The 16,026-nt window shown below is 33.6% G+C and overlaps 1 protein-coding gene across 1 annotated transcript in view; it reads right to left on the bottom strand.

Annotated features, from left to right (window-relative positions):
• Nucleotides 1-479: 479 nt before the first annotated feature.
• Nucleotides 480-16,026, bottom strand: part of LOC148605779 (multicopper oxidase 3-like) — a 28,118-nt gene continuing 12,571 nt past the window's right edge. Inside the window, exons 2-9 of the mRNA XM_088547806.1 lie at nt 15,073-15,290; nt 14,347-14,507; nt 6,709-6,962; nt 4,940-5,349; nt 4,142-4,423; nt 3,444-3,632; nt 2,977-3,124; nt 480-2,069 (exon numbers count right to left, since the gene is read on the bottom strand). Coding sequence (XP_088403932.1) covers nt 1,804-2,069; nt 2,977-3,124; nt 3,444-3,632; nt 4,142-4,423; nt 4,940-5,349; nt 6,709-6,962; nt 14,347-14,507; nt 15,073-15,290 — 1,928 coding nt within the window. The 3' untranslated portion in view covers nt 480-1,803. The remainder of the gene's footprint in view (nt 2,070-2,976; nt 3,125-3,443; nt 3,633-4,141; nt 4,424-4,939; nt 5,350-6,708; nt 6,963-14,346; nt 14,508-15,072; nt 15,291-16,026) is intronic.

The raw sequence follows: 16,026 nt of genomic DNA, 5'->3' as shown, positions 1-16,026 counted from the left end.
CCAGAAAAAAATATTTTCAAAATTAACACCTAGAATTCAAAATACAACATTTTTTTAGTCCGAATACTAAGAATGAAGCCTCGGTGTTTTATTTTTTATGAAAGAGTAATCAAGGGAGCATGGACCAGTTGCACCGGTAGGGAAAATAGTGAATAATCTTACACGAACATTAAAGAGATTTGTAGCTGCTGTTAAAATAGTCCGACTTTTTATTATTGTTTATTTTTTATTTATTTATTCATTTTTTTTTTTTTTTTGGTTTCATTGTTTTTGTGTTTCTCGTTGCTGATTAACCTCAATATTTTAAGCCCTTTAACTTAATGCATTAGCTTTATTATTTTATAAGAGTAATCAAGGGAACCATGGTTATAGCGGTAATCAAAAGAATGTAATCCAGGGGAAAAGACCAGATATGGAAAACAAGCATACACAACAAAGAACACAAAGTAACTAAAATCATACATACAAAGTAACAAAACTCAACTAGACCAATGTTATATTCAATCATAGTAAAACATTAAAATATCACCAAATATGAAACTGCAAATATTGACATGTTATACACGTCTTTCAAGGACCACCAAAATATACAATATCAATAACACAAAATATACTGAATACAATTAGGTGTATACCATATAGCGTATAATTCCTTATAAAGTTAATGTAAATAGTTTAAGAACGATATCAACAATGTAAAATTAGTACATATTACTTATCGGGCGATATTGTATTTATATGGGAAATGGGGGCATTGGAGAGTGGAAAATGGGGGAATAGAGCAATGGGGATTTTGGGAAAGTGGGATTTTTACCTCTTAAAAGAGTCGCATGATGTTTATTATTACAAAAAGATACATATGAATTAGAACTCAACAAACTAACGATCATATCATTAGCAAACGTCTATTAGGCTACTTTTAAAAGGAAAAAGGACCTTGGCCACTTTTACTGGAATTCTGAACACAAGTAGGGCTAATTTAAACATTGTTTAATGCCACAAAAATTTCATTAGAATGTGTAAAACAAACCCTTTAAAGTTCCAAAAATGCATTTTTTTTTAAATCCGATAGAAGGAAAATGAAAAATAAATACAAGTGCCGTTGAAAGTGTATCGTCGAAATTTTAGTTCAAAGTTCGCTACAACAACCTTTACAATGTATTGTTTGTTGTTATTTGTGTTGGTTTGTGTGTTGTTGTATTTTGTGGTGTTATTGTTGTTGTTGTTGTTTTTTTGTTTTGTTTTGTTTTGTTTTGTTTTGCAACTTCTTAAAGCGCAAGATGGTAAGCACTGTGCTTTTTGTGAAAATTTAAGTTCGTAGCCAAGAAAATAAAACAAAAAAATAACAAAAACTTTAGTAGCTTATTACGACGTTTTCGTTATGTAGAGTTCGTAGCCAATTAACATCCGTACTAAGCAAACATGTTATATATAGGTTTTTATACGAACAGGTTGTAAGTTCGAGTCGGCTCGATACTGTGGTATTTTTTAAGTGAGTTATTATCATTATAATTATAATATCATGTCTTTATTTCGTCTTGCATTCCATGTCAAAACAACTATAATCCCGGTGTTTCCTGATCAGTCAAATATAGCGAATTTGTTACGTAAAAAAATGGCCAAATAATAGCATAAACTTGTAGGCACTTATCAGGAACTTATCAATGAAAAATACCAAGAAAGATAAAAAACGTCAACAGTGAGACGAAAAGATTCAGATTATACAACATAATAAGTGTCCGATTTACTATTATATAACAATGATAATTGCCAGAGATGAATATAAAACAAATGAAACATCATCTATATACAATTATTATATACATATAAAAACGTCGCATATAGTATTGTTACAAAAGATGGAAGAACTTTAATTCCATATGACGTTGGATTGACCGCGGGACAGTTGTTAGGTTTCGTTTCGTCTTCAAATCCTTCAAATTTCCAAGGTCCACATTTAGGAAAATTTTTCGGAACTTTTGGTTGCTGTTTTAACGTACCAACTTGAAACGTTAGTCCCATACCAACGGCTGTATGGACTTGTAAATGACAATGAAAGAACCAGAAGCCTGAAAATGAAGAAAAAACCCGTTTTAAGTTTGCTATATAGATTTACAATGTCTTGAAACGGAAAGAGTGAAACGATTCCTAGAGATTAGACTAACAGTGTCACAGTCTGATCTTAAATAATGCACGAAATTTTTCACGAAACGGACACTGGATGTACATTGCACTGAATTCCCCGGTATGACCTACATAAAAATTTATGGAAAACATAATAGAGAAACCTCCGCAAACATATAAAGATATAAGAAACAAATTGTATCGCTATGTAGACGATACGATTAGATTGTACAAGCATACGTTATACATTTAGGTAATTCCATTTGATTGAAGGCGGGGAATAAGAATGATTTTATTAAGCTAGGTGTTTTTGGTGATTGGCGTATGGATGTCTTTTTTTTTTTTTTTTTTTTTTTTTTTTTTTTGTTGGATTTTCCCGCTAAATATTGTTTGGGGTAGATATTGTTAGTGGGTTTTCTACTAGGTATTCGTCGCTGTTCGATTTATTGGATTTTAGCATTATTGTACTAGTATTGTGACAAGATGCTAAAGATTTGCTTTTTTTCTCATATCTATATTATATAATGAATAATAAATACATAATGGCGTTGCTCTCAACTTTATTTATTCAGCCCTAGCATTTTAAAAAAAAAAGATCTTCAGATACAGATCGTTGTCAGCGGATCACTTTGTACTTTCGGTATTTGATCGCATAAATATTAATAAAATATTATTTTGTGTTCGCTGCTGCTGGTATTAAATTGCTTTGGTTTGGTTATTTGTCTTTTGTGGCGATTACACAATGTGGAGAAAGGTTATTACCATTTTTGCTTAGGTTGAGAATATCTTTAAACAGACATACGAGAAGCACCTAAAAATATTTCTTGTACGGATCTTTTAGGTAAACCTCACCTGGATTTTTGGCATGGAATCTGATAATAGTGTAGCCGCCATCGTTGACCTTCACGGTATCCTTTATCGGAGCGCCATGTAAATTTCTTTTTAACTGACCCTGACTGTCCATAGTTTTAATGTCTTCGACAGAAGTGGAATGACCAACCTATCCAAAAATGAACTAAAAGTTTAAGATGTACATGTATAACAAGTGTAATACATTTCTAAATTATTGAAAACATTCATCACACTCAAACACTTAAAACTTTCTTTGGTTAAGTACCAATTTATTCATACATGTACATGCATATTTGTACGTGTACTTAATTTACGGAGATACTTGCTTCTTTCTTTTTTATTTCTCGAAAATACACAACACATGTAGGTCATAATTCGCTCGAGTTGGTTACTACAGCAGTTAGGACACTACTTTATGTATACCTTACGGGTTGAAGACATTCTTGACAAAATAATGCCTAGTTTACCTTGTCAATTTCAACAACTCTGAAATAATTTCCATGGAGATGGAACGGGTGGTTAGAATTATACGTCTGTCCTTCGTCAACAATGATAATTTCTACAACTTCTCCGAGAGCTATCTTTATCAGATGGAAACATTCGCAGTACTCCTTAGAACAATTTCGAGTCATGGTTTCTTCATTACAAAGTATGTCCTGTATAATGGGAAGATAATAGTTCAGTTTGGAGGGAAAAAGACAAGACAAATGCCTAATGATACTTCGTTCTATCAAAGAAAAACTTTAGGCAAGGAATAAAAAGCTAATTAGTTATAAAACATATATGCATTTCTTTTCATGTTCATCTCCATGTATATTTGTACATGTATGAGAATCTGACGGTCACATCGAAAAAGTCATATGTTCGCCCTTACGGTCACAACCAAAAAGTTATATGTTCGCCGAGTTATAAAAACAGATCACCTATTTATGTGAAACAAAAATGTCAAAAGACATATTTACACTTGTGGACGCCATTGACGAAAATAATATTTCCCCGTTGTTATCTTACTGAAGTCTCCTTCAACTTAAATATCAATGACGTCACAATTTCAAATTACATAGTTTCATTGACGTCTTAAGGTTATTCGGAGACAAATCTGGGGTCATTCGGAGCAAAATGACAAGTACGAATTCATGTTTTTAAACAAACATTGAGTACTTACTTTTGGAATATCATTAAACTGTGTCTGAGCAGGCGCGGGAGGAAGTATTGACGAAATATGGTTTATTTGTTGTGTGAATATTTTGTAAGCTGGTTCTAACGTTTGGAAGGAGTAGAAATCGTCGCTGAAATATCTTGTGTTTTCTATTTTATTGAATTCAAGTCCAAGGTATAACTTCCGGTCAGGAATAGGTCGGAGAGCAAGATCATCAGAAATGTTAGTTCGTAGAGTTGAAACATCTATAAAACCATCGCTTTCTTTTTTATTGTTTTCGTCGAGTCGCTAAAATTCAAAATTAATACGATATTGTACTGGGTGGAATAGATAATATAGAAAAGGTGTTATTAATGAATTACCTTTATTTTTATACATACATATATTCAAGGAAAGTTCCTAATTTTTTAACTGGTTCTATGAAATAACCTGGATTGGGACAGTTTATTTTTTTTATGGATTTCAGTCCAAATATTATTAATTCTTAATCAAATCATTATTTTGACTGCGGAGTGCGGACAATTCGACGTAAGTTACGTCACACTAAGCCAGGTTACACAAGATAATATGTTTTGCTGAAAATGAACGAACCGAACAAAAGTTAATCTCGTTACATATTCGGTAGCAAATTAATTCAACATTAAATGATAATTATAATTTTATAATATCTTAAATTAGATAACAACAGTCAGATATGCGTTTTTTAAAAACGTTCAAAAAAGATATTTTAATCAAAACCTGTCAATTAGTATTGTTTGAAATTGAAAAAAGGAAAAATAAACTAAAATAAAATAAAATACTTACCAATCCGGGTATATCCCAATCCCACGATTTTAACCCAGACGGTTCATCCTCCAGATCTGCCCCAAAATAATTAATAATGGCTAACTGGAAAGCTTTTTTGGCGGCACAACTGCCAGTTCCTGACGTTCTCATCCAGTAGTTAGACACATTCTGGTTTGCATTTACAATGATATCATATCGTTCACCGGAATATATGACCAAAGAGCTGACTTCAGTTGAGTCTAATGGCGCTCCATCGCTGGCAATAACAGTAAGGTTGTGATTGTCAACTGAAACCAGGATCGGACAATTGTTTAGGGCATTGCTAATTATCCGGAACCTGTAACGCTTTCCCTGTTCAACTCTTAGTATTTCGTATGGTGTTGTATAAGTTGAATTAATCCTCTCGAACGTGTGGTAGGCTCCTTTTCCTTAATAAAATAGTCAATTGTTATAATATAATGATACTAATTAATAAGTACACGCTGAGCAGAATTTCACTGCTCCAGCTTACAGAAGCAACAGCTAGCAATCGAATATACTATATATAATAATATTGTCATTACATTTGTATCCGCTAAGGGTGCACTATACAGTTACATTAAGGCGAACTGTTTCGCACACCAAGTTACCCCGTAAACTTTTGTAAAACTTAATATTAAAAGTTGAAATTTGGTGGATATATTGTTTAAATGTAGTTAAGCATTTATACATAGACAGATGTAATATATGTTATGGTAAACAGGTGTAATTCAAATGAAGAATAGTATCCGGAACGTTTCAGTCCCCTGCCGTAGTAGGTTCTCTCCTCAGCATCAAATGGCTGATTTTCGAAATACATTATTTCGCACGACCTTTTGGAACTAAAATTGCCAGAGAATGAATAGAAAAGGGTCTTGTTATTTTCAACTGTATTGTACTACCTAAATACCCCGCGGCTAGCGGAGAAGCAGGCACTACCCATTTTAAAGTCTTCGATGTGACTCGGATAGGGATCGAACCCATCGGATCTCACACTCAAGGCGATTAAAACCACAAACATTTAGCCAGTGCGGTTGGGGTCGATATAATTGTTGATTCAGAGTTAAGTAGTACAAAATTTCAGTTAAACTGACTATTTCATGTTTAAAGTTTTACGATCTTGCAAAAAAGGACACACGTATATTTCTTATGTTACGTGTAGTAGTGGTGGATCATGTAGGTAGTTCCGGGTGTAGAAATTCGTTTTTATTAAAAACACTCCAATTTTGCGCAAATTTTTTGGCAAAAATGAGTAATTTGTAGCTTTGAATTCTGTTTCCAAATTCTGTAGATCTGCAACTTATTAACATTTATATAATTTATTTATGCATGATTATCAACTTGCTAATGATAAGATATATGGCCGTAATTTATCTTTTGTATAAGAACTGAAGTGTATAGTCCTAGTATAGTGTTTGTTGTACATGTAAGCACATGCATTTTAAGTAAATGACATACACCATCAATCGGTATGCACGTCCATACAAATGTACATATAAATAACATATACTTAACATATACCCCTTTTTTGCTTTACCGAATTTACTGAATTTTCAATTATATTTACACTGACGATGGGTGTGCTATGATTCATATTTTCGTTGAATAAACACTATTGTTTTAACTGCTGGGTTGTTCTTAAGCATGCGTTTTATACACTTCGCGAGGATAATTCTTTTGTTCTACCAAAACCCCTACCCCACATAAGCATATGTCACGTGTGTTCATCGACTACCCCATAGTTACCACGCAAGGGTCTATAGCATTACCATTTATAAGCATGGACTTCGAAAACCCTAATGAGTTGTCATTTTGGTAGATGTTAGCAAATCGCTCGCTGATCATATCGAGTCGCCAATCATTCAGCATGATGCTATATTCTGGGTCATCTACGTCATAGAGGTCAATATGGGGGTCTAAATCTTTAGGTTCCCTGATTATGAAAGCTCCAAATAATCCATCAGAATTTTGCAGAGCGGAGTGAGAATGCCAGTAGTGTGTTCCAGCTGGGATCGCTTGAAACCTGCAAAAAGAAAACAGAAACAACGGTACAAATTCAACATTGGAGAGTTTGCTCACATCATATAAGTTGATCATGTACATATGAGTTTGAAGATCGAAACTTTCACCTATAAATTAGCCACAAAGACTGTTTCTGCGGAATATATAAAACTTAATGTGAAAATCAGGGTATGTAAGTCTCGTCACGTGACTCCATGGTTTCGTAAGAATGGGTCCTAGTCTACCATTCAAACGTACGGAGATTCGTCATTAACATAGCATTGAGTTCAATATTAAAAGCGAAGTATCATATGGGTAAAAGTACTGATTAAAAATGACAATTATCAAGTTCTAAGAGATAAACATGTTTAGAATAGCATAAAATAGAAGATTTTGCATTGTGAAGCAGCGTTTGAATTTCCCGGAAGTACACACTAAAATGCATATCGGTCTTCGGATTTCAATACGTTCCACACCGGAAATTCCGGAAGGGAAACTGAAACTAGAACGAGACTTACAAACCCTATTCAGAGGAAACTTACTGTTATTCGTTCATATAACATCAATTTTATGAGCGGGTAGGGGAGGAGCGACTGGTTTGCTGCTGGGGTGAGTCTTCGAAAAAAAATACGACAGTTCAAAAGTTTAGCAATTTATTTTACTCAACAACCGAAAGAAAAAAATGATTCAATATTTCCCTAATTACCTTTAAAGTAGATTTTTGTATATTTTCTAAACACTAGGTGTCGCTGAAAATAAATTATTCTTGCACTTGCTCTAGAAAAGTTTTCACTCTACAAAAAATCCAAGTACGTCTCTCCAGAAGGGAATTGTCTGTGCTTCATGCAATTTAAGGAAGTATGCCTAGAGTAAGGGACACAACCCTTACAAATCATTTGAACATTGGTATTCAGCGTTTTACATTAATCACATGTAAGCATCAAACTAACTTGGACTGATTTCGTTCTGTTTCAAATGAAAGCTTGATAGACTTTGGTGAAATTTAATATAATACAATACATACAAAGTAACAAAAGCAAATGAGCAACTCGGACTCCACTAAAAACTGGGAGCTTGGACCAGGTGCACCGGTAGGATATCTATCTCCTTGATTTGCCCAAAAAGGTTTGTATGAAATCTCAATGGTAGCAAAACTTAATATAACTAATCCAATGATTCAACAAATATACAAAAAAAAAATGTTAACATGAATTTATCAAGCAATTCACATACAGTCAAACCTTTCTAATATTGTTTGTTTAGACAGATGTTCGGTTTACCAAGGTATAAAACTCATTTATATTGATGTAAAGTGACTTTAAAACGTGTCTGGTTTAGACACTTTTTGAAGTATTTATGGTTCGGTTTAGACAAGTTTTGGATATTCATGGTTCGGTTTAGACAGTTTTCACTATATATGGTTTAAGAACCAGTCCACATAAAAGTCAGACCCTACCAATGGTAAAGTACTTCATGGTGTAGAAAAACCCACCAAACAAACATTGTTTTTTTTTTCAGTCAACATATGTTATATTTTCACATAAAGATAATTATTTCTGTATTCAGATCTGCACTTTTGAGAAAATCATACATTTATCTCGCACTAAAACCGACCAAATCAAGCACAATCAAGAACGATAACTCTTGTTAAGTGCCACTTTCATGAACAAAGTATACATGTTTTATCTTAAACGCTCAACAACCAAATGAAAAACTAAGACTGGTTATGTGTTCAGTACCTGACTCTGAACAAGAAATAAAATTCAATTTGTTGGGTTTTTGACATGCATGAATTACCTCCTGTCTGATTTTTATAAAGACTGATATTCAAGGCAAGTGGGTACGTATATTTGTGCTTCCCTTTGTATATTTTGTGGAATGTTCCTCTGTCATCGATTGTCACTGTAGTATACAATACACTGTATATATATATATTTAAATTATTGTGCAATAATATCCCTACTTTATTGTGTAAGCAAACAATAGGCAACATGATGCCTCGTTTTCATTTAAATCATTTGAAAAAAAAGAAACAGCGAAGACCTTTCATGTGAAGAAATTTAAGATTTATATGGACCACCTGTACAATTGTTAAAATCATGACGACGTTTTATCCATGATAAGAAAGAAAAGTCATGAGTCTACGCTGTGATTCAGAGTTATTTGGTGAAATATTTTAATTATTGAAAACTTTTTAAATCATCAATGTACGATTCCTCTTTGTACAGAGTTACTTATGATGAAAAGATAAGAAATTATAATTAGCTCTTTGTTTTCCTATCATTATTTGTTATCTATTAAAATATACAAAAACACATAACAATTAACAACACCTGCTCAAAACCGTATAACATAAGTAATGGTCTAAGTTTGAGATTGTAAAGGGTTTATTTACCAAAAGTCTTCAGTTTATGTTTATTTGAAATATTTCACAGCATTGCACTTAATAAAATTCCTTCATTTAGTCATTGAACAAGAATATGGAATCCAAAAGCACTGAAAGATTAATCAAGGGAACAAAGGTTATAGCGGAAATCAAAAGAATGTAATCCAGGGACAAAGACCCGACATGGAAAACAGACATACACAACAAAGAACATAAAGTAACTAAAATCATACATACAAAGTAACAAAAGCAAATGAGCAACTCGGACTCCACTAAAAACTGGGAGCATGGACCAGGTGCACCGGTAGGGTAAGCGTTCTCTGCTTTTCTAGAAACACCAGCCGAGTTGCTCATAAAAACTCAACTCTATAGTTAAATTTTTGATTATAACTATCTCGGAAGGAGAAATCTTGTAATACCATCAAGACTGAAGAAGAATCTGTATGTATTCCCAACCGTATCGTACAGCAGACGTTGAGAGGGGCCGCATGCCATTCCATGGTAGGTTTCACCTACATGTATGACTTAGCACATTAACTCCGACAAAGTCTTTCGGACACGGTCTAGTACAAAGCATGGTTTGTTTTCGATTGATAAAACATTTTAATTCTAAATTCATGTAACGTTAACTATTATAGCCACTGACAACACTATATGAGAAATATCATTTGTATTGTTGTATACATTTCTGTAATTAATAATTTAATAGTAGACAAGTCCTTATAATGGTATTCAATCATAATTTAACCTTTAAACTTAAAAGTACTGACAGCATGATTTCAGACTAACAGGAAGTTTACTTGTAAAAGCAAGGTTAATACAAAGTGTTTCGTATCTTCAACACTATTAAATATGTAAAGCTTGTGCCTTAAAGTTGTGTTAAATTATAAAGAAAAATAAATCCTAGTTCATTGAAACTGTAAAGGCATTATTTAAAAAAAAATGTCAATATATTCAACTTGTCTCACATTAAAAACAAACAGTGTTTAATTTCCTTTGTTATGCTATTGAAAATATACACTAGTGACGTCCTTGACATTACATGAATGAAGGGTGTTAGGCCTAGGGATAAAATTGTGTTTTAATTACCTCGGTATCATTTTCACTTCTCGGTCGAAAGGTGCATTTTGATTTCATAGGCTACCACAAAATATTTGGACATTACTGAAAATTTTCAATAAATGAAAAAAGTAATGATACGGCTTTAACCATATTTTATATACATGTACATGTTTTAAATTACGGAAATTCCCGATCTTCCTGAATGTACGATCGAAAAAACATTAAGCGATATGCATGACAGCATTCAAAATCTTAAATGGAGAAAGCATTTGAAAAATAATGACTTTGATAAGATCTACAATTTTTTTTTAAAACAACTACGTGTATGAAATAAAACACTAGTTATTATGTAAGCAGAGTGATCAGTTGGCTTTCAACCCAGAGTAAGCTCTGTAAGTGCAAGTACATATATACATATATCGAAATATAGTAACCAAACATGTACACGAACGCATGTAAAATGTACTTCATGGGCAATTCAATACTTTGGGCCCTTCATTATAATATTTCACAGCTGTCAAAGTCAAAACACAGCCAATGAAATGTTTAAAGTTAAAAAAAATGACCAGAAATGCCACACTACTATCACATGTTATTTGCGAATGTCAAACTATATCTAAAAGTACATCTTTAACATGCTATAATGGATGGCTGATACATCTACCGTAAAATCTGTCTACAGCGAACCCATATTGATTGACTATGTTTGACCTAGACAGATGTTTGCGGTTTGCCAAAGTTTAAAGCTCATTTTATATAAAGAGACTCTACAACGTGTCTGGTTTAGACAGGTTTTTGGATTATTCAGTGTTCAATTTAGACAAGTTTAACAATAAACTTGCTTTGGGACCCAAATATTTTGAATGATAAGACCCCGGGAATGGTGGATAAAACTGGTTTCGGATGCATCGAAATGAAGGTATCCCGAAGTGGCTGTATATGTATGATTGTAGAAAGATGCTGAAAAAAATTAGTTGTACGGCCAGACAAGCTCAACAATCTAAAAGATCAGCAAAACATGTATATACAAACCCTTCGAAATGTAAAGTATACACTGAAAAGAACGAAACTACTCACTCGACGTCAGTGAAAGTGACACAGAAACTGTTTTGAAATAGCTTTAGGAGGTAGACCTAGGGTAAGGGATGCAACTCTTTCAAATCATTGGAACGTTTAAACATCAATCGCATGTATGCATCAAAGTAACTTGGACTGATTTCATTCTGTTTCATATGAAAGCTTGAAAGGCTTTAGTGAAATTGAATATGATAAAAAAAAATATATCACTGATTTCAAGAGTTGTGTCCCTTATCCTAAGTCTACTTCCTTTGAAAGAATGTATATATCAAATTAAGGCACTGCCTATTGTAGAAGTGAAAATCCACAGAACAAACGCTTTTCCCATCTACATAAGCTAAACTTTCATAACAATTATTTCTTCATTAAAATCTGTGTTTTGGAGAAAACAATACATTCATCTCCCATTAAAACCACATCAAACTGAACCAGGAACCGGTAAGGTTACCCTTGTAAAGTGCCAACTTCATACACAACCCATAATTGTTTTAACTCAAAAGTGCAGAAATCGAATGACAAACTTAACAAGACAATCTTAGGAGGTCTGTAAACGTTACGGAATTGGAAATAAATAAAAAATTTGTGAATTTGGCGGGTTTTTGAAATGCATGACTCATCTCATGTCTGAATTATTTTAAAGACTGGTACTTAAGTGTATGTTCAGAGTTATTCTTGAAAAAAAATCTTTGTATGAAGGTGTTTGAAAGAGTAATCAAGGGAACCAAGGTTATAGCGGTAATCAAAAGAATGTAATCCAGGGACAAAGACCAGACATGGAAAACAGACATACACAACAAAGAACATAAAGTAACTAAAATCATACATACAAAGTAACAAAAGCAAATGATCAACTCGGACTCCACTAAAAACTGGGAGCGGGTCCTCTGCTTTTCTAGAAACACCCGCCGAGTTGCTCATAAAAAGTCAAGTCCGGGGTAGACAAACAAGGAAAGGAAAACTATGACTCGTGGAATAAATCAGTTTTCATGGTGCAGATAGATACATCATAACGATCTACGAGTTCATAATGACGACCATAAAACTTCTGTAGTGATGATTTCAATCTTGTAGCAACATAACCCTGTTCCAGAAGCCTATTTGTTGGAGTTCTAGCGCGATACAAAAAGTCTGCGTAGTTTCAGAAAGCTGTGGCATAACGTATGACATGTGATATGAACACTCCATTCCATACGCAGGTGCCGAAGGGATGTTGCCACAGATGAAAGGAAAGTTAACAATTCTGAATGAAAAGTCATCACGTTTGTCGTAAAGTTGGTCAATAGTTTTCCTTTACCATCGATTTCTAAGTGTAGGTCAAGATACGAGGCTGACTAGATGCGATGTATCAAATCCCCGAAATTAGGATTGTTTAAAGATAATACGTCATCTATATAGCCGACACTGAATCTAGCCAATCGATATTCTTTCTTTCTGATCAGATCAGCTATAAAGTCAGCCTCACAAGAGTAAAGGAATAGGTCAGCAAGTAAAGGAGCACAAATTGTTCCCATTGGAATTCCGACCGTTTGTTGAAAAACACGTCCACTAGACAAATATGTTGTCGATTAAAAATTCCAGCATTTTGTAACCATCTTCCTCTGTATATTTGGAAGATGATTTGGAATTATTTCCTACAAAGTATGAGGAATCTCTACAAAGAACTATATATTTGTATCTAGGTGTACCATCTTTTTTGGAAAAACAACGATGTATGTTTTTAAGTCGGGATTTTAACTGAGTATAGGGAATAGAAGTATACAGTGTTGAAAAAGTTTTTAATGTTATTATATTCAGATAATAGTCTTGAACTAAGTGTTTCCAAAAGATCTTTCGCATTTTGCAGGATCCACATTGAATTAATACCACTTCGGGAGTAACAAGTGTTGTGGTAGGACTGCAGACCTTCTTTGACAGTTGTGAGTATAGAAGTTAAAAGTTTTGAAAGAGGTTTGGTGGTACATTTTGCAGATCCAGCTATGAAACGTTGTTTTTATGGATTCTTGTGGAGTTTAGGAATCCAATATATAGATGGTAAATCACAATCATCGTCCTTGGTAGACAGACCAAAAGAGGATAGCACAGATTTATGGTTTTCCACAATCTCTTCTTTGGAGAGTGTGGTAGCAGTATAGGTCTTATGTTCACCCGTTCAAATGAATGATCATTATCATGAATGATCAAACCAGTTTTCAAACATGTTGATTATATTCGATACATTCATTACCAGCATATATTTATCTTTTTCGTTTAAATGGAAAATACTCTACAAATGAATTTCTTGCACTCATCGAATCACGTGTGGGACTACTTTACGCCCAAAGGGAAGCAACTCGTACCGCCATGTTTCCACGTTAAATATCACCTATGTTTATTTTTTTGATGAACCATATCCTTATATATATAATAATATATAGCAAAAATAATTAAACAAAAATTAAATTTGTTTTTGAATACAAATATGTATTACCCAACCCCACTTCAAGAAATTCATCAGACGAATCAGAGAATCTGTAACTGGAAGCAGGTAACATGTTTGCTCCGGCAATGTTTACTTCGCGTATGAATCAGTACTGTGTTTTATTAAATGGACATAACTCTAAATTCCCCTCCCATCCCAACAAATTTATCAGACGAATCAGAGAACCTATAACTGGAAGCAGGTGACGTGCTTGCTTCGGTAATGTTTACTTCGCATCTGAATCACTACCGAGTTTTTTATTAAATTTATATAACTCTTAAAATTCCCCGGCTGATCCTTACTGTGAAATTCTGATAATGACCGTTTTTTTTTAGACTGACGAATATTTTACTGCAAAATTAAGAATGACACATGACCACCTTCTATACAATAAGAAAATGTGAAATAAAGACGTTAATTTACCTGTATTGAAAAGAAGAGTGGGCTGTAATTGGACATTGAGAGATCATAGCAGTGCCGTCCATATACGGAGGTACGTGGATACCATGCCAGTGAATGGAGGTTCCTTCATCACCTAGTAACTTGTTCCGAACATTGACAACCACAGTGTCATTCAAACACACCTTTAAAAATTAAAGTTTGTAAACTATCATTAAAATTATGTAGTAAACATTTTTATATGTTTTTCTCGTTTAATACAAGGCAATTAAAATGATGCAAATTATAAGTAAGACACGAATGTTTTGGGCAATGCTGAGCAGTTACGGATCCAAGGAAGAGCTTTGAGGTTGGAACCCCTCTTCTGCTTTACAACTTTGTTAGTTTTTTGCTTAAGTAGGACAAAAAAAAATAGCAAATGATAGTCTGTAAAAAAAGAAAAGTTCATAAACAGAATGGCAATATCATCGTAAAAATATAGTATAGTATCGTATGGATTTCCAGGATCGCTAAAAACGTTGTGATTTCTATACTTGGAGAGGGAAATAAATAACTAAAGACTATTTGTGTCCTTCCTTAAAATGACGCAAAGTCCAAAATCTGTTGAAATGGTTTTTTTTAGAGTTTCGTTGAAATATGACATATAGAAACCAGGAATCGGACATATAGTAAAGAAAAAAAAATGTTTTGGAAATGTCCATTCCATTTCCGGTGTAATGGAGGAGTTGTGGCATGCATTATTGATTTTACCTGTATACTCGGTCCTGGGAGCATTCGATTGACTGTCAAGATACCACGTGGTGTTCCATCGGCAGGAACACAGTGTGGCCGGCTGCAATCGGTCTTATTATATGGACAATCGTAACAGGCTTTCGATAACGTGTAGTAATGCTCCAATGTAAACGTATACTCGCATACCATTGGTCCGCCTGTTCCACATTCTCGTAAGCAGGGATGGTTCCTGTAATCTAATTAAAAAAAGTATTTACAAGTATTAGTTAATACTAGTTGAGATTGGTATGCAATACCCTCTCCTTCAAAGCCTTAACTAGCAGAGTGGTACGTACATTGTATTATAGTAAATCAGTTAGCAGTTATATTAGGACTGCGAAGATTGTTAGGTCTGATAATCGCATAAACGTCTGAATCTCAGATGTAAAAAAAATAAACTGCAAAGTACACTTTTGAAAGAGACGAGGTATTTGAGTACATAGGTGAATATATATATATATATATATAGATATATATATATATATATATATATATATATATATATATATATATATATTATAATCAACAGCGTTATGTTACGGGACTTGACGTGTCAGTTCTATAAAAATAAAAGGGAACCAAATGTTTGTTCTGTATAACGAACCCACACGCGAGTACATTTATTTCAGCGACTCTTTTTGTGTGGCTTAAACATGTAAAAGCAAACATGATTTTACTCTGTTGATGATAACGACAAAGAGGTACGTACGTTTATAGGGGATAACCAACTACATGCGTCTACTGCCAAATTTCATAAGTATTTGTTATGCATTAGAAAAAAGCCAACGGACAAGATTTAATTATTGGCATAAGTCACAATACAAAAGTCAAAAGTGGGCCAATATGGGATGTAGCCGTATAATACAGTTTTTACTCGTCCAATACGTCCTATAGGCCTGGTTAAATCCATATTGACTATACATATTGTACTAG

Source organism: Perna viridis, chromosome 10, assembly GCF_037379345.1.
Source record: "Perna viridis isolate PV_CMFRI_1.1 ecotype Kerala chromosome 10, ASM3737934v1, whole genome shotgun sequence".
In the NCBI taxonomy this organism is placed as follows: Eukaryota; Metazoa; Mollusca; class Bivalvia; order Mytilida; family Mytilidae; genus Perna; species Perna viridis.
This window is presented reverse-complemented; position numbering and strand designations above follow the sequence as displayed.